Source organism: Antrostomus carolinensis, unplaced genomic scaffold (assembly GCF_000700745.2).
Source record: "Antrostomus carolinensis isolate BGI_N321 unplaced genomic scaffold, ASM70074v2 scaffold3022, whole genome shotgun sequence".
Classification (NCBI taxonomy): Eukaryota; Metazoa; Chordata; class Aves; order Caprimulgiformes; family Caprimulgidae; genus Antrostomus; species Antrostomus carolinensis.
In genome coordinates, this window is record NW_010297565.1 from 16693 (window position 1) to 34348 (window position 17656).

The following is a 17656-nucleotide window of genomic DNA, read 5'->3' on the forward strand; positions in this document are numbered from 1 at the left end:
TGTCTAGTCCAGCCCCCCTACCATGGACAGGGACATCTCTCCCTAGATCAGGTTACTAAAAGCCCCATCCAGCATGACCTTGAAATAATATGTATCGGTCTGTTTTAGAGGTTTTTAATAAACCTATCATCGTGGCATATTTCTTTCCCTTCTACATCCTCATCCCCTTTGAATACACACATTTTTGCCCATGGTAGGGATTTTTGTTGCTTTTTAAGTGAATAGATGTGAGGATTAGAGAGAGTTCAGGAGAAGAAGCAGCAATTCAGTGGAGCATTTCAGCCTTCTGGGAGGTTACTCATTATTGAAATGCTTTTGTTGAGAGGAAGATTTTGCAGCATTTTCTAATTCTGGTCAGACTCTGGATTCACCATATATCCTCTGAAGCTACTTGTGCAGCAAAATGCCCTCAAGAAGATTGGTTTGTTCTCAGCTCTCTTAAAGTACATTCTTCATATTCTCAGAGCTACAGAACTGCCATTGTGTTTCATAAGATGAGTTTGTTATTGCTGGGGCATGAGATAATTACTGCCTTGCATATTCTAACAGGTGTTGGAAGTGGACAATGAATGAACAACCTTAAAGCAGAGCTGCCATGGATTTGGCTGCCTAAAACTAGATGGGGATCTTGTACTATCTGGAGCCTAGATGCTGTCTTTGTGCACACATTCATGTGAGTTACAACAGTGTGCGGTGAACGCCAATAACATAACCGGGAGGACAAGTGTGGAAGAAGCAAAGGTACTTCCCAGGGTGCTAGAACTGAAAGAACACATTGCTTAGAAACCAAGAGCATAGGAAGGCAGTTGGGTCCAGTGTGGGAAGTTCCCTGCAGTGCATTTGGACAGCACGTTTGGTATTGGGGGTGCTAACACAGGTTGACAGTAGCTGCTACTACTAACTGTAACTTAGTAAATGAGAAGACTAACATAGGATTCTTCATGCTTTTTCTTTCAGAAGAACCCACTCTGTTGTTTTGAGGGTTATAGACCCTCATATTTTTGGCAACAGTTAGAAAAAGTTCTCCAAGGAACAAAGAACCCATTCTGCCCTGGTGGTCACTGTGTCTTCCTTCTAGAATGATAACCAGGTGAGCTTGAGGACTCAGGGAGTGTAATCTGTTAATGAGTTTGTGTTAGAACCTGATCCTTGTGTAGATTGAGTTCTAGACCTCCTGAGGATGGGAGTCTGTCCCAGCTCTGATCACTGATTCTTGACTCAGTCACTTATGCTCTAACTAGCCCTGCTTTTAACTGGGGTGGTTCTGGTCTGTTTTCTAGTATCTCAACCAAGATTGTGACCACTATTATAATACTTAAGGGACATTAATTGCTCATTTTTCACTGGCTACTATTTAAAAACATCCCTGGATCACAAAGAAGGAATTCATTCACAGGGCATTTTGAAGGCAGACATGAGTAAGCCCTTAGCTGGAAACTGTGCAGTCATAGTTAGTGTAACATCAGGATAGTACTGTACTAACCAGCTTGCAGTTTGTAGTACTATCATTGTAGAAAGGAGAAAAAACTTGTAAAAAGGAGAAGCCATGTCTGTCAGCTTGCAAACATCTTGTAAACATGAACTCAGGTGAAATATACTGTTTTCAAGCATAGCTATATGAAGGTACATTCATCTTTAAGCCATTAAATCATAGAGATATTAGTGTCAGACAATGAGATCCAAGAATTGCTGCTGTAAAAGTCCTTCTGGATCAGTCTCAGGTTACTGACTGCACAACAGTTGATTCCTAGGGCAGGGAATGGATGTGGAGCCCCCTGACTATGCATCTTCTGGATTCTGAAGTTTGAGAGTCCTTATGCAGACCTTGGATAATAAACATCTTTTGGGGAAAAAAAAGGTCATTGATAAGCTTCCAATTTTAGCAGTCTCATTTCCTTTAGTTTCCTCAGTTGCTAGTTTTCACGGCAGCCTTTGCAAGGAAACTAGCTAATGATGCACTGCTACTCAGCTAAGAGAGCTTTTTTCTAGGCCACCCATGTTAGAAGAAGCCCCAGGACTCTGAAGTCTGGTTCTAGAATGGGAAGCTTGTAAAGGTAGCAGTTTATTCCTCTCTAGTTCAAAGCCCACTCATACACATGCATATTTGACATTCCCATGGACTTAGCAAACTAAAGTTGCAACTATTACATACCTAGAAATAGCGCAAACCCAGCTTGGAACACAGCTTATTTCCCCAAAGATGTATGTGCAGGGAGGTGGATAGGGACAGTGCAAGCCAAGGATCACTCAACTAATGCTAACGCTTCCTGAATATTGCCGTGGGATTTTTAAATGCTTCCTAACTCCCAGAGGCATGCTGAAGGATTTGACCTCGCTTTAGCATCTCATCCAAAAAGTAATAAGGAGTTCTGACAGTGCAGGTCTCCCTGAGTGCTGTGTGGAAACTTCAGACTTGGCCATTAGCCCAGCCATAGCATTGCATAGAAACTCAAGACTTTTGGGGCCTAGAATGACTTCAGATGAGCCATGCTCTGACAGATAGGGACTTCAGGAATCGGAGTTACTGACATGGAAATTATTCCTAAATATGGAAAATGGAAGGAGGAACAATTTCAGTTATTTGCTGCTACCAGTATATGTGAGATCTGTTCAGGGAACAAAGGAAGGCTTCACTTCTTAATCTGGTCACTCTGACACTTCCCAAGAGCTTTAAATTGGAAGGAAAAGAATAAGAGGCTTGCACTATGAATAGCTCATATATCAGAGTGTGGGACAATGGGATCAGCTTTAGGTAGTTTGACGTTATTATTCATCACATCTGCCTGAAGGCCTCAATCAACACTCCAGCCTTGTGGTGCTGTGCCAACAAGTGCAAACACAGCCCCTGCCCTCGAGCTATCGCAGCCCAGGATTATGGTGAAATGACAAGGGGGGGACTCAGTGAGAGGTGTGAGGAAGTGAGATATTGGTATAACGAGCTCATTTGCATACCGTCAGCAGACACAGCCAGCTTCCTCCCCAGGTTCTGCCAGGCAGCAGCGCTTTGTAGGATTCGTGGCAGAGGTAAAGCTTAAAAGAGGATTTGATGGAAGACAAGATGGTACCTTGTGGGGAGATTTTTACCGTGATTTAGAGGGCAGGCTGTGAGAAAGCATAAAAGTGTCTGCAGGAGAAGTGACAGAATCTGTTATCTTTAGTGAGGAAAGAAAGTTTTCTGCTGTGACAGAGTGTTAGATTTAAGAGCCAAGGAGAGACCAAGCAGTGATGAGGCTTAGAGGTAAAGACTTGAGCTTTTCTCCCAATCCCACAGAAATATTTATAGTATCAAAACATGTGCTATCAAGATGAAAAATTGAAATCTCAGAAACAGTGCTTTGATGCTTTTTAGTTGGTGGGGATCTTGAAAAAAAGTCCATTGTGTTTGACTTTGTTATAAAAAGAAACCATAAATTCTCTCTGCTTACCTCATGAATGATCGCACCAGGCAGCTGGGGAGTCAGGGTGTCCCAGCTTTCACTTAAATGTCACTGTATTGGGTCTGGCTGGGCTGGAGTTGATTTTCCCCGCAGCAGCCCTCAGAATGCTGTGTTTTGTATTGGTGGCTCGAGGGGTGCTGATAACACCCCAGTGTTTTGGTTACTGGTGAGCAGTGCTAGCACAGCACCAAGGCTGTCTTTCCAACATTTCCCCCCCAGTAGGCTGGAGGTGGGGAAGGTCTTGGGAGGGGACACAGCCAGGACAGCTGACCCAGACTGACCAAAGGGATATTCCATACCATATGAGTTCTGCTCAGAAATAAAAGCCAGGGGAACGGAGGGGGAAGGGGAGGGCATTCATTACTTAAGTTTGTCCTCCGGCAACTGTAACACGTATGAAGCCCTGCTTCCTGGGAAGTGGCCAGACATCACCTGCTGATGAGAAGTAGAGAATAAATATTTTGTTCCTTTGCTTCTGCGCGCGCAGCTTTGCTTTGCTTCTATTAAACTGCCTTTGTCTCAACCCACGAGTTTGGTTTGGTTTTTTTTTTCTTGTGTTCCATCTTATTTTTCTCCCCCTGCCCAATTGAGGAGGGGGAGTGATAGAGTGGGCTTTGGTGGGCATCTGGCCTCTAGCCAGGGTCAACCCACCACAGTCACTTTTCCAGCTCAGCCTGAGGTGCCGCGTGACCACCGCTGCAACTTTGGGCACACCAGTGAAATCACCAAGGGCTGTTGTACAGGTGCGGTGTAGTCCCAGTTCTGGTCTGTACTTCCAGTTTTGGGGTGCCCTAGGGCTAGCATCTGTACCACCCACACTTTGTGCATGAGGGAAGTAAGAGTAGGAAAGATTTTACTGGGGTTGTAGTGTTCTGGTGGGGATGCGCCCCAATACCCTCAATATAAGAGCTGTTCCTGTTCTGCAATTCCATGAACTGAGAGTGAAGTGTATTTTTACTCTGTTAAGCTTAGGTTTAAAAAGAAATCACTCTGAAGCAGAAAGCCAGAAATTATCAATTTGAAAATTGTCAAAATATTTTTTTCAAAATATTTTTCAAATAAAAATATCCTAAAATAGGGTCTCTACCTCCTCTGTAGAAAGTCTCCTGCTTTGTGAACTGACATTTTCCAGTTGAGAAAATATTAGCTTCAGTGAAGAGGAAAGCTGGTGCTTAACACAGTACCAAGTAGGGAGAAGTGAATAGTGAGGAAATGTGGTTAAAACACTAAAAAGGAAGTTGTTCCTTGCAGGACAAGTGGATTTAGGACAAAGCTAGAAGAATGAATCAGCAATAACACCCAAGCTACCAGATCTGGTTTCTTGGTGTTACTGTTGTGAAAAGACAGGATTTGGGAGAACAGGGTAAGATTTACTGGGAATGATCAAGAACACGGGTTAAGAAAAGGCAGATATAGATATGTGTGAAAATCTATGTTATTTATCAGGAAGACAGCCCAAGGTGTGAGATTAGATGGCTGAGAATGATCATGAATAAAGATCTGCATTTATAATTTGTGTATAGGCAGATACTTAATCAGACCAAATCTTGTATGGTTATCTCTGCAAGAAATGCTAAAACTTATTTGCTCAAAAGAACAATCTCTATTTTCCCCTTCTTTCTGGTTTTTTTTTTTTTTTATGTATAAGGATGACAGGGCTATAATTAATCACTTCTTGACTGTGCTTATGGATGCTCTAAATTTACATGGCATCATAGTTAAGCACTGAACAACCTGAAATTTTAGCATCTTACTTTAAAAGTGGAATTAATGGGAGAAAACCATTCCCCTAGGACTGTAAAGGAGAAAGGGGTTATAGAGCATGTTGCAAAGAAAAATGTTAGCCAGCAATTTACTCATAATTCTAAGAAGGAGTTTCTGCTCATGAAAAAAAAAAAAAGGTCGTGTGCCTGACCTTCCTGGACACAGAGTGCCCCCAGCTTTCACCGTGAAAGCATTTGAGTCCCCACTGAATCTGCTAAAAGCAAACACAGCACATGGTCCCACTGAAGTTCTGTGCATGCTTCTCAGTGCTGCACTCATTCTCTCTAGAACAGGAACTACTAGTGTCTAATTTGTGATGGGAAACGTGTTTGGGGTGGGGAGATGCGACCTCTGAACTTGTCTTTGCTTTGACAAAAGCACTTTTATCGTCTCTGCACCATTATTGTATTCATTCAACGGTGTCATCAATGTTGTTGTGGAGTACAGCTCATGGGGCACTGAAAGGGGAACAGTGGTGCAGGCTGGAAAAGGGAGGTGAAGTTTCCTCTGAGTTTGGACTCAAGTTCCCACTCAGAGTTTAAGTGTCTGCACTCCTGCAGCTGTTCCTGTTTCTGTGATCCCTGAGACTGGGACCACAGAAACACCCAGGAAAGCAGGTGTGGGTGGTTATGACTCCCATAACTCCGTTGAAATGGCATACTGTGGGATCAGCAGTTCCTGGCCTTCACCACAGTCTCAGCTGCATTGTGTCCTGCAGTTCCTGAGTGCAATCCCATGTTTTTTCCTGGTTTCCTGTAAGGCGGGTGTAATTTGTCAGGGATATTTTCAGGCACTAGGGAAGTCAGTTGCTTGAATCAGACACCACATCCAGCTGAGCAGACTTCAGGAAAACCATCCGGCAGAATTCAAGAGAGATAAATCAAATGTCCCAGCTTTAAAAACCTTACCCAGAGCAGGTAAGCCACTGCTGGAACTCATGTGTCAAAGCAGAAACATCCATCCCCAGACCCGGGAGACACAGCCTGTTCCTCTTTAAATCTGTGCTGTGTGCTGCAGTGCTCTGCAGTGTTGCCATGGCAGAAATCTCCCCATAGTAATAACCTCTTTTAGAGAAGGTTAAAAAGAGACAGTGCACATGCTCAGAAATGCTGCACTTGTTCTGTTAGCAGCTTGCAGCGGCCATTTCAAAGAGACCATCACAAAGACAAGAGGGAGATCAGGTACTGATATTTTTTTCCTTTGTTAGAGGGGGTGACTTTTCTCTTTGACAGAAGTCCATGCACAGATCTGTCTCTATTCCCAATTACACTGCAGAGAGAGACCACCCTTAAAACCTGTCGTGATTATTCCTCGCAGATAGCAAATCCCCACAGATAACTAAGAGGCAGTAGTTCCAGGTGGCCTGAGGTGACTGCTGCACTCAGGGAGCTATTATTTTGCAGCAGGGCTCACATAGGAAGCTGCGCTGGTGCTGGGGTGGGTGATGTGTAAGGTACCCTGAAAAAGTTTAACAGCCTGTCTCCCTTGTTTTGTTGAACCCTTGTAGCACTTGTAGTCAACTGTGAGAATACCCTCTGCTCCTATTGAGCAGGAGGCTTCTGCATTAGATGCTTTCAAAGGTGGCTGGTATTTTAATTTACTTGGAGACACCCTGCTGCATCCTGTTACAAAGCCTTGTGTCTTTGATTGTACTTGCTTTGATTGCAGATCACCATTAATTAAAACAGAAAACCCAAGCCACTTGTTATGATTTTAATCTATTTATTTTAAGGACTGTAGAAAGAAGAAAAAGGATCTCATCAGATCACTTTTAAATAATGGAAGGGATAGAAAGCCCAGTTCTGAGGTTACAGGAATTACATTGTCACGTCTGTTTTTTGGTGTGGGCCAACATATATCTGCGACTCTATGTGTGCATTTGTGTTTCTTGCTTCTGAACCCTCCCCTACTCTTATGTTTAGGTTGAGGTGCACAGAAAGGGGATGTGTATAACGCTGCTCTTTCCTGGATGAATTGCTGCTTTGCACGTGCTGCAAGTGTTTGTGCAGAGTTTGCAGCTTCAGGTTACTTGGGTCTGAAACTGTGGATTGCATATATTGAAGAGCAAGCTTGTTCCATTCTGTGTTTGTGGTGAGATGGGGGAAACCCTTTCCTTTCCTGCCTCCTTCTATCACCCTTCCAAATGTGAAATACAAGGTGGTGTAGGGAGTGCTGTGCTCTTGCATTCAGTACATGCAGATCTGATGTTCTTATGCAACATCTTTTACTTCATAGGCACTGACTTAAAAATCAGGAAGAGACAGAATGTTGTCCTGCTTTCCTAGGTTCAGCTGAGGAGAATTTTCATGTGGATTTTATTGTGTTGCTACAAATTAACCTTAATTGATTCTTTCTTTCATCCATTTGAACATACAGGAAGGGAAAGTAAAATTGGCTGAACTAAGGACCACGCTAGCGGTTTGCCAGGATCCTCAAGGCTTGGATTGAAATCTGTAATAGACAGTTTCATCTTGAGCCAGTCCAAGTTTCCTATGTTTATTATTGATCTGAATGGTTTTCCTGTTGGATCAAGAAAATACTTTGCTTGAAACCTGTGTACTTATCAAAAATTTTACCTCTGTGTGAAGGCAGGTGTTGCTGGACCCATCTTCAGGGCATGGTATGGCCTGGCTGTGATGTTCAAGAACAAATGAATGACTGCAAATTAGAGATCTGAAGCCCAGATTAGGAGGGGAAACAGAAAGTCAAAGAGTTTTGATGCATTTACTGTTAGAAATTCTACCTATGAATTTGTGGAGGTTGAACAAAAGTCTTTTCCTTCAGCTACTTTCATAAAGGAGTTTCTGTTCAACATGGTGCATAGCTAATGATAATGGTTAGCTTTAGTTATTTTATTTGTCAAAAGATGGTGCATCAGTAGAGGAAGCGAGTGGGTAAAAACTTAATTTCCAGGTCCAGGTCTGTTTCAGCCAGCTCAATAATCCCTGCAGTTTTGATCTCAAAGTCTAACAGTGAAGCAGCTGTCCAGATTCATGTGCTGGTCTGGGACTGTGTAATTAGAAAAAAGATTGGAGTCACGGAGCAGGCAAAGCTGGTGTCATCCTGGCTTGCAAATGAAACCAAAAACTGTCTAGGGACTTTGGATTTTCTCCTTCATGTTTAGGGACATTGTCTCCCAGATGTGTTTTATGTGCACTGCTGGAAAAGTACAGAAAACTTCTGTCCATGCTCTAGATCTTCTGATTTTTATTTTTTTTTTCTTTCAAGGAAGACTGCCAATGAACATTAAGTTCTTTGTAACAAAACCCTTGTAATGTTCATCACTGACTTGTTTGTGTCTCTTGATAAACAGAGAAGCACACATTCCCGAGATGCTGGCACCCTGCCTTCTGAGAAGAGTGGTCCTTACAGTTCCTTTAGTTTTTGTGGTTGCACTGCTTGTCATGGAGCCTGTTAGATCTGATCAAGAAGCAGGAACAGCCATACCAGCTGAAAGTACGTACCACTCCACAGTCCCCTCATATAGCTTGTACTGTAGTTTAATGTTGCAAAACTTCATATCACTGAAGCTTGTCCAAATAATTCAAACTATTTTGGACATGTCTTGCTTATGTTGTTTTAAAATCACAACTTGATAGCATACCAGTGCTGTTTTTCTCCTGCATTCAAGGCTCCCCACTCTTTTACCCTTATCTCTTGCCTATTGCCATCTTGCTTGTACCTGAAATCTGCCACTGTTCTGTACCCTTTATTTTGTACAGCCCTTTCATTATGTTAGCCCTTTCCATGACAGGAATCACCCTTTTTACTTTTCAGAGACATTATTGAGATGTGATTTTTTTCAGCTGACATTGGCTGTTCATTACATCTTTCATTTTTGGTAATGTCTACTATATTAAAGTCAGTAGTTTTTCTTAAAAAAAAAAAATCAAGAAACACTTAGTCCTGCGGCCTTCAACCACCTAATTCTCCTTTGCTGAGCTGTGTTGAGTTTAATTTACATCATAAACATAATAGCAGGTCCTCACCTCAAGTTGTTGATGTGAAAAATGCTGTCCTTGTCTTATGTCTAGTGCATACATAATAACACTAAGGTTAAGAGGTGGTACAACAATGAAAGAGGTCTTTAATACTGTTCAGTGTTTAATTTTTATCTCTTTACTTTTTTTCCTAGCCAGTTAAAGAATTTGGCAGACTCCTTTTCTCCAGCAGGCGGGATTCCTGTCTGCTGGTTAGCACACAGATCATGAGCTAGAAGCTCATACGCCAGCTTATCAGAGGCATGTAGTAATCAGTTAAATATAATGTGTTTGCAAAATAGGCTGACACTGCAGGATTTTCCAACATCACTCTAGGTTGCATCTTTTCTTCCTTACCAGAATTCAAAGAGCAAACTAAACCTGCGCTCAGAATTCCTCACTTGCCTGATATTTCCTGTGAAGTCGTCAGAGAGGCACAGGCACTGTCGAGCAAATAAAAGCATATGTAAAGCCTGATGATTTGAATACATTTCATCATGTCTATATTTGTTCTGTCTCAGTACTGCTATCTGTTAGGGCACAGCTTTGTGTTACATGATGATCAATGCAAAGCAAGCCTTGTGACCTTCAGGCTGGATATCTAGATATGCGAATACTGTCTTAAACACTGCAATTAGTCCAAAATGCAGCAGGTCTGCTTATCAGCAATGCCCACTAATGACAGGGCATTGTGTTTATCTGCTGCTTGCCTCAGTAGCTTTGGACAAAGCTGTATCATATTAAAAGTTAGAGTCCAAGTGACCTTTGTGATAATGCAGTCAATTTTATTCCATTAGCTTTCTATTTTGGGCTCAACTTTGTGAGATTAGGAGACAAGATTTTTTTCAGGGAATAGGTTCATGGTTTCAGAGGTAATTTCTGAAAAATCTGAAGATTAGGTTGAAAATGTACCCCGGGTTGGTGGAGCAAAATTAAAGACTCAAGTTATGGGTTTAGTGTTTCCACACTATGAACTGTGACAAGAGAAGATAAACAGTGGAAAGGGGGAGGAGAAAAGATGCAGAAGGATGAGGGGAACAGTAATAAAGGAGGGGGGAAAATTGCAATGCAAATGTGTTGAAGTCATTCTTTTGTCATTGAGTCACTTGGTGGACCATCATGATGGACCAATTACAATAACCTGGATTGTTCAGGAGTACATACCTCAGTACTCACTCTATCGACTCTTTTCTTTAGCTCTTTCTCATACTCAAAATCACTGTTTATTCCTTTTACATAATATTTCATGCCCTATAGTCATGATTCTCTACTAAATGCTCTCCTAGGCCGTCCGTGTGTTGATTGCCATGCATTCGAGTTCATGCAGAGGGCTCTGCAGGATTTAAAGAAAACAGCGTATAATCTAGACACACGGGTAAGGAAACATTCAATTTCTTGTTTTGTTTGTTAATATGGATAACAGTAGATAAGGTGAATGGATTTTGCACAAGACAGTCAACTGTACTGTCTTATCTTCTAAGGTGTTGCTGGGTAATTACATTTCACCTCTCTAGACAATAATCTGCAATTCTTCTGCCTTGGGATACCAGGGACTCTAGGAAGCTTAGGAAAGAGTAAAATGGCAGTCCTCAGCTCTCTATCTTTCTCTTGCCCAAGTGAGAGCCATTAGTGTTGCTATTCTTATTCCAAATCCTGAGTGCAAACCTTTGTTTTTATGTTAGGGGGAGTAAGGTGAGAGCATAATTTATATTTATTACCCAAAAGGAGAGAGCCAGCTCAAACAAAAAGCCTACTAAAATAAAATACTCCCCTGCACATGCTTTTACCCCTGGGGAGTGGCTAAAGGAAGAAACATAATCTCATAGATACTTTTCATCATTGTGGAATCAGAGCAATGTAAAAAGTGCCACAAAGTAGAACAGCATAGGGAATGAAACTTGTTTGGCTTGCAGTCAGTGTGGAGAATTTGCCAAGGTTGATATCTTCCTTCTGTGAGGGAGGTTCAATCTGTCTCTTGCTACTGCAACCTGCAATCTGTGACTAGCTGTATCCCAGCTGCTGTCAGATAGCGGTGTCTCAGGAGGGTAGCTTTTTCCCCACCTCCTGTGTACCCTTTAGCTGAAGTTCTGTGTCTACACTCTTGCACAAATTTTTCAGCAGAAGGCACTCAAACTTTTTTGCTATTCTAATCTAAGGTCAAGGTTGGTCACATTTCAAAGCTCACGAACTGGCATCTTTGAAGGATGGTTTGAGGTAACTCCAACAGGGTCCATCATGTTTAGGTGAAAATGCAGGTGCAGAAATGAAGATGCCTTGAATTTTGACATACTACAAACAACTAAACAAATATTCTAGGAGAACCAGATTGGTATGTAGGACATTTACAGTTAAACACAATCTCTTCAATAATTACAGGTCAAATGTATTTTGGGCTCCTTCACAAAGAAGTATGATTAGTGAATACATCTGCTGAGCACTGTACGCAGCCCAAATAAGATGTTCAGATTGTGCTGTAAAGTGGTTCTAGCACAACTTTTCCTTCTTTTACAAACTTCTGAGCTTTCCCCCAGAATTTCTAAGTCTTGATTCAAAAATATCTCTACTACTAAAGTCTTCTCTGATTGTCTGGCTATGACAATGACCTTTATGACACCTACAGCTTGCAGACCAAGAGAGAAACTTTATAAAGTACAGATATCCAAAGTAGGAAGGTAGCAATGAGACCCTTAAAGAGAGCAACTCTTTTTTTTTTTTTTTTTTTTTTTTTTTTTTTTTAATAAAAGGCAGCCAAGGAAAGGAAATGAGGATACAAAAAAGTTCAGTATTGATGAATGTCCTATTATTGACTTTTACACTTGTAGTTTTGACAGCAAGCCTGAAAATATGGCTTCACGATATATTGTCACAAAACCAAACCTATCGCTTTCTTATTACTTTAAAATCTAAATAATTGAATCCATATTGAGATCCACAGTGCCTCTGGACTAGGACAGGCCTATTCCAGTCATTAAGCTAGGAATCCTGCCTACATCTTCAAAAGACATGGAAATATTTAATAGCTGAAAACTTCTTGGAACTGCCTTCTACAGTGTTTCAATTCTTAGTGTTATTACTCAGCTGTGACCCAATTTGGTGGAAACTGGGAGTTTTAAGACAATTGCTTTTAGCCACATATATATTTTACAGTTGACTATTTTAGTCTGCTTTGCTACTTAGTGGGGCAAATGTCTCTGTCCCCAAAAAGACAATTCCCTTTGTTAATATTCCCACTGGAGACACTAATTTCCTTGAAAAACTCCCTTTTGTTTGCAGGCAAGATTTTTAGATGATGACTAAGCAGCTACTAACTGTGTTGGAGGGGGAGGGATTCCCAAAAGCTTAGAGAGGAAATTCCCATTTAATTCCTCCTGCAAATCTCACCTTGCAGTTCTGTACAGGGGAAAACATATAATTTTATTGCACAAGTCAGAGTTTTCACACTTAATTTGGCCTTGTGTTGATCTGTATGGTGTCTCACAGAGCAAACTTAGTCTAGCATAGATCACTTAACCTTCCATGGAGGCCATAGGCTATATCTCCTTCCTTTTACAAGACTAGACATGCTTGTAACCTACACTGATGTGGTGATGATCACTTACTGATTGACAGGCTGACAGCTTTTTACTCATGCGGTAAGAGAAGGGTCACAGACCACCTGTGAAGCTGGCTACTACCCATGCACATACCAGATCTGTTTGCCCCCCCCTGCATACTGCTTTCCACACTGTTGTGGCTGCTGGCCCCTTGGAGGAGGCTGCAGGCTGGATTAGTTGTTTTGACAGCAGTAACCAACTCTGGGCAATCTTTTCTGGGGATATCTGTGATTCACCACTCAGCCAAAGTGCAGTATGTGGCAGGTGCAGCTCTGATCATGAACCAGGGAGAGGGTTCTTGTACTGCCAGGAGGGAGCTGCTACAATCAAAAACATGCAGCCAGCTCACAGCCAGCTCCCTACTGCATCTAAAAGCTTCTCAAGAGGCCAGCAGGGAGCAGGCCATAAAACAAATCCTGTAAAGCAAATCCTTGGGCTATACTGTTTGCTGTAAGTCTGCACTATAGATACTTCTTTTCAAAATTCCAACTCATTTTTCAAAGTTTACCAGTGAACGTTGCATTGCAACTTTAAGGAGGCCAGGAACTGCATTTTTAGCTGAAATTTATCAGCATTTTTCTAGGTTCAGAATCTGCCTTTTTCCCACCCCCCCCATCCAAATTTGCTTTAACCCATCAGGGGAAAATAACAAATGTCTGTGCAAATGGTTTCGTGATCACGCTCACAAAACAGTCAGAAAAGCTGTATTTAGTGCCATTCATTTTGTTCTTTATTCCTTTCTAAACTGTCAGTGGTTATTTGGAATGTTCAAAGCACGTTGTTAGATGTGCCCATGAAAGTCAAACAAAGGCTTGGAAATGTTATTAAAGATATATAAGATGGTAAGCAGCCTTGGGACTTAATTCCAAAGCTGTTGGCATGCTGTCAACTTCCTTTATTCAAACTATTGCAAATGATGTCAAGGAGATCGTCAGAGGGTGGTGACTGAGCGTCTTTTAGGTAATTAGCAAAGTCTGATCAGATCTGTCCAATTTTGCAGGGTAGCTGAAACAATCAAAGTGATACTTGATTTAGTATAGAACCACAGGGCTGTGTCTAGTGATTTATCATCTGTGAGAAAAACTGACCAGTAGATAGCTTTTCCTGTACGAAGAAGCCAGGTGGTAAGCAGGATGCTTCAGCCCAGCTCTGCTCTAAGTGCTTTTGGCTGATGTGGGTCAGCTTTTCAAACACAGCCTTTAATCACATGGCAATTCCATCTCATACAAAAATCACAAGACAGGCAGATTAAGGATGGATTTCATTGGCTTTTAGATCTGGTAGTCTTCATAATGCCTTTTTTAAATGCAGCTGGCTACACCAGTGAAGATTAATTTGGTGAGTGGACTTCCTACTGCTAGTATGTCCCGTGACAATAAGGTAGTAGTCCTCTCTTGGATCAGACAGATGTTCAGATACATGCTTCAGCTCATGATAGGCAAACCGGGGTGAAGATATAACGTTGATGTCAAGCAGCTCTATGCTCCATCATACATCTATTGAAGTGCTCCAAACAGCTGGGAAAACCAAAGTGTGTGTGTGCTAGAGAGGAAGGATTCCCACATTTCCCTTATGCAGCCCTGCTGCCCCTTCCCTGGTTCTCAGCCCCTACTGTCTCAGGGAGGCTGAGAGGGCACTGGCCTTTCTGATCAGACCCAGCTCCAGCTCTGAGAAGTTCCCAGTTCACTCTCCTAGCTCAAAGAAATCTCTGGGGGCAGCAATGATCTCCTGATATTGATGAACCCCAGTTCATCTGGGGGAGCTCTGCTCTCACCAGTTTGGGACCCCTTTCCTTCAGGAAGCCAGCGATCCCACCACGTGTTTGAACTGTGATGGTTATGTGCCAGCTCAGCACCTATTGTCTATTTGAGGCACCAAAATCACATTAACAATAACAACAGTGAAGCAAGAGAAGTTAAAGCAGAGGTAAACTATGCTTCCTTTCTCTGTATAACTTTAAAAAGTGAGTCTAGGCTGTAATACTCTAAATTTAATTATTTGAGTCTGGTTTTATGTAAGAAGAGAATTTCTGATGGGTTTGGGGCTTTTTTTTAGGCGTCTCAAACTTCAGAGCTTATCCTTCAGTTTGTGCAGCTGAATAAAAATTGTAAGAAAGAGAAAGAACTTTAAACAAAAACAACAACACTTAGACACATATTGAATGTATGAATATGAAAAATATGAATGTGTGCTGGACTGGATTTCTCCATGTCACAGAAAGTATTACTATGTTGGTACACCTATTAATCATGCAAAAGCTAAATTATTTTGCAGGGCTTACTGCTCTGCAAGTAACTCTGAACATTACCTTAAACCTTGTCTCATGCAACCAATCACAAATCTTAGAACAAAAGTAAAGCAGACTTTTCTTTGGGAGATAATTAGTTTTACAGCACTGATGCTTATTTTTTGATGTTGCTTTTGTTCCTTCCTCTTATAGACAGAAACTCTGCTTCTTCAGGTGGAAAAGAGAAATCTGTGTGACTGTGTAACTGCAAATCTGCTGAACTGAATCCTGGAGGCCAGCTAAGGAGTTTCACCTGTTCAGCGTTTTCTAAAATGCAGCTGTTTAAAATACAGCTTTCTGGAGTTCATGTTGCAAGCATGTATGCCTCAACGTACTGAGGGAATCGGGGAGGTTGTCTTACGTATTTGTCTGTTCTCTTTTGGTTTGGTTTTGTTTTGCTTTTTTAAATAGTACCTTCTTTTCATATCCACTGGGTTGCCAGTAAGGGCTCAGTTCAGTTAATCTGTTACTTGATATTAGAGGGGGGGGAAAATTTGCCTGCTTTGATTTTCAAATCACAGTTGGCCAAGTGTAACCCACAAGCCAAATATGGCCACCAGTGGTCTAGAGACACTTGCAGCTGTTTTTTGTGTCTAATATGAACATATCTCTGTGGCAACTTACCCAGTTATATTGAGACAAGGAATTGTGGTCTCTGTAGGATTTGCCTGTGTATTAAAGATGATGGAAGTCCTTTCTGTTTGTTGTCTGTGTTGTGACCATATGCAGGCATGCTGTATTTCTGTCAGCTGTGATGAGGTATGTGTGTGTCATGAGGAGGTTTTTGTGTGGTGTACTTGGACCAAAACAATTTATATCTTAGTGCCGAGTTTTCCGGTATCCTGCATAAGAGTATTGTCTTCTTTAATTAAAACCTTTAGTTACATCCCCTCCTTCCCTGGACATTCCATTCTTAACCTATTGTGTCTCTAAATAGGTTTATCTTAGCAGGTCAAATGAGTAGATTAAGAAAAAGGAAAATAAGGGCATGACTAGGCTAGCCTTGCCATTTCCAGCTGTACCAAATGCTACCACCAGTGACTCCTCAGCATCACACTGAAGGAAAGCTCCATGCAGTGCCAAAATGTTTCTTCATGAGAATGTTCCTTATTTTACTTGAAGTGAAACACAGTGGTTAGGTGGCGCATATTTGGTCCATTCTGTGATGGACTGAACTCTGAACATTTTGGTCTTTCCTTGTAGTTGCCTTTGAAAGCTGCTGTTTTTGTTTTGGGCATGAAGTCAGACGTGTGCACCTGAAGGCTGAGATTATTTTTATCATTTACTCTACCACTTCATTCTAAGATACATGTCCACCCACATGTCTGAATTAGGCTGAGCAGTTTGAGTAGATGCTCTGAGTTTGTTTGACATGATTTAGAGCCATCTCAAACTATTCTAGCAGTGGGGCTGTGGGGTGCTAACCTGGCCTGGGGAGTAGATGGGAGGTGGACATCTGAAGGCCAAAACCTCTTCAGCACAATTTGGAAGAAAGTACCTGCCTGCAGCCTTACTTCTCTAACTAAACTGGTGGGACTTTGCTGGAAGTGGATGAGAGATGAAACACAACAACTGGTCTGCCAGTGCAGCTGTAGGTATGGTAATAAACAGCTGGAGGAGTAGAGGAACATGATGGACAGCCTCAGCGGTTTACCAAACCTGTCCAGGGCTTGGAAAGCCAGTTCCTGCACACTGATAAATGCATCATGCCCTTCTGCATGTGACTAGGACATTGGCCAGCACAGAAGTTCTGTGTGAACTGAAGAGGTGATTCTGCTGTTATTTTTTTCAAATTGCCTCAAGGAGCATCTGTGCTGCATATTTTTTGCTAAGCCTGTTCTTTTCAGTCTGCAGAAGATGTATTAGAACCAGGATTTTCATAGTGGAAATTGCTGTATGCTCCTTTAAAGGCCCTCTTACCTGTTTTCCTTTAGTTGAATGACTGTTCTGTATTACCTCTTGTTCAAAACCACCAAAATAGCAGGAGAGCAGAAGACATGGCTAATATGCCACCAGATCTTAACAAGGATTGGCAGGGAAGTGTGAGAACCACACCAAGGAACCAGAATATCCATTCTGGGCAAGAGAACAGAAACTTTTGAAGGATTTGAATATGTAAACTCAGGTTTAATATGACACAGTGACAAGAGCCAAGACCATTTTTGTAGATCAAAAGATGACAACAGAACCAGAAAAACTGCTGACAAAAGCAGCTGGGATAACCTGAAGTAATGTACAGACTAGGAGTCTTCAGTCTAGACAAGAGATGACTGAAGAAGGAGATGATAGAAGTTTATAGAACCATGAGTGACCAGAGAATGACTGTTTGCTGTCCCTTCCCAAACAAGAAGTGGGTTGTGCTGAATGAAACCAGCTGGAGGCAGGGTCAGAGTAAATGGGAGGATGATGCTCTTCATACACTGTGTGTTTCAGTTGTGGAAGCCCTCCTTGCAGGATGGTGCTGGCGCTGAAAATGTACATGGGTCTAAAAAGCAGTTGATTATGGAGGTCCCTGAACCACAAGTTGTTGCAGGTTAACACTGTTGTAGGAAGCCATTGTAGTTGACCTGGTTTTCTATTTTTCCCTACCCATTT

At 41.8% G+C, this 17656-nt stretch overlaps 1 protein-coding gene across 1 annotated transcript; it reads left to right on the forward strand.

Annotated features, from left to right (window-relative positions):
* Nucleotides 1-6309: 6309 nt before the first annotated feature.
* Nucleotides 6310-15489, forward strand: LOC104520470 (neuropeptide-like protein C4orf48 homolog). The gene is made up of 4 exons (XM_010162169.1): nucleotides 6310-6382; nucleotides 8515-8657; nucleotides 10468-10556; nucleotides 15215-15489. Exons 2-4 carry the CDS (start codon nucleotides 8534-8536, stop codon nucleotides 15284-15286), a joined length of 285 nt encoding a protein of 94 aa, XP_010160471.1. The 5' UTR covers nucleotides 6310-6382; nucleotides 8515-8533; the 3' UTR covers nucleotides 15287-15489.
* The last annotated feature ends 2167 nt before the right edge of the window (nucleotides 15490-17656 follow it).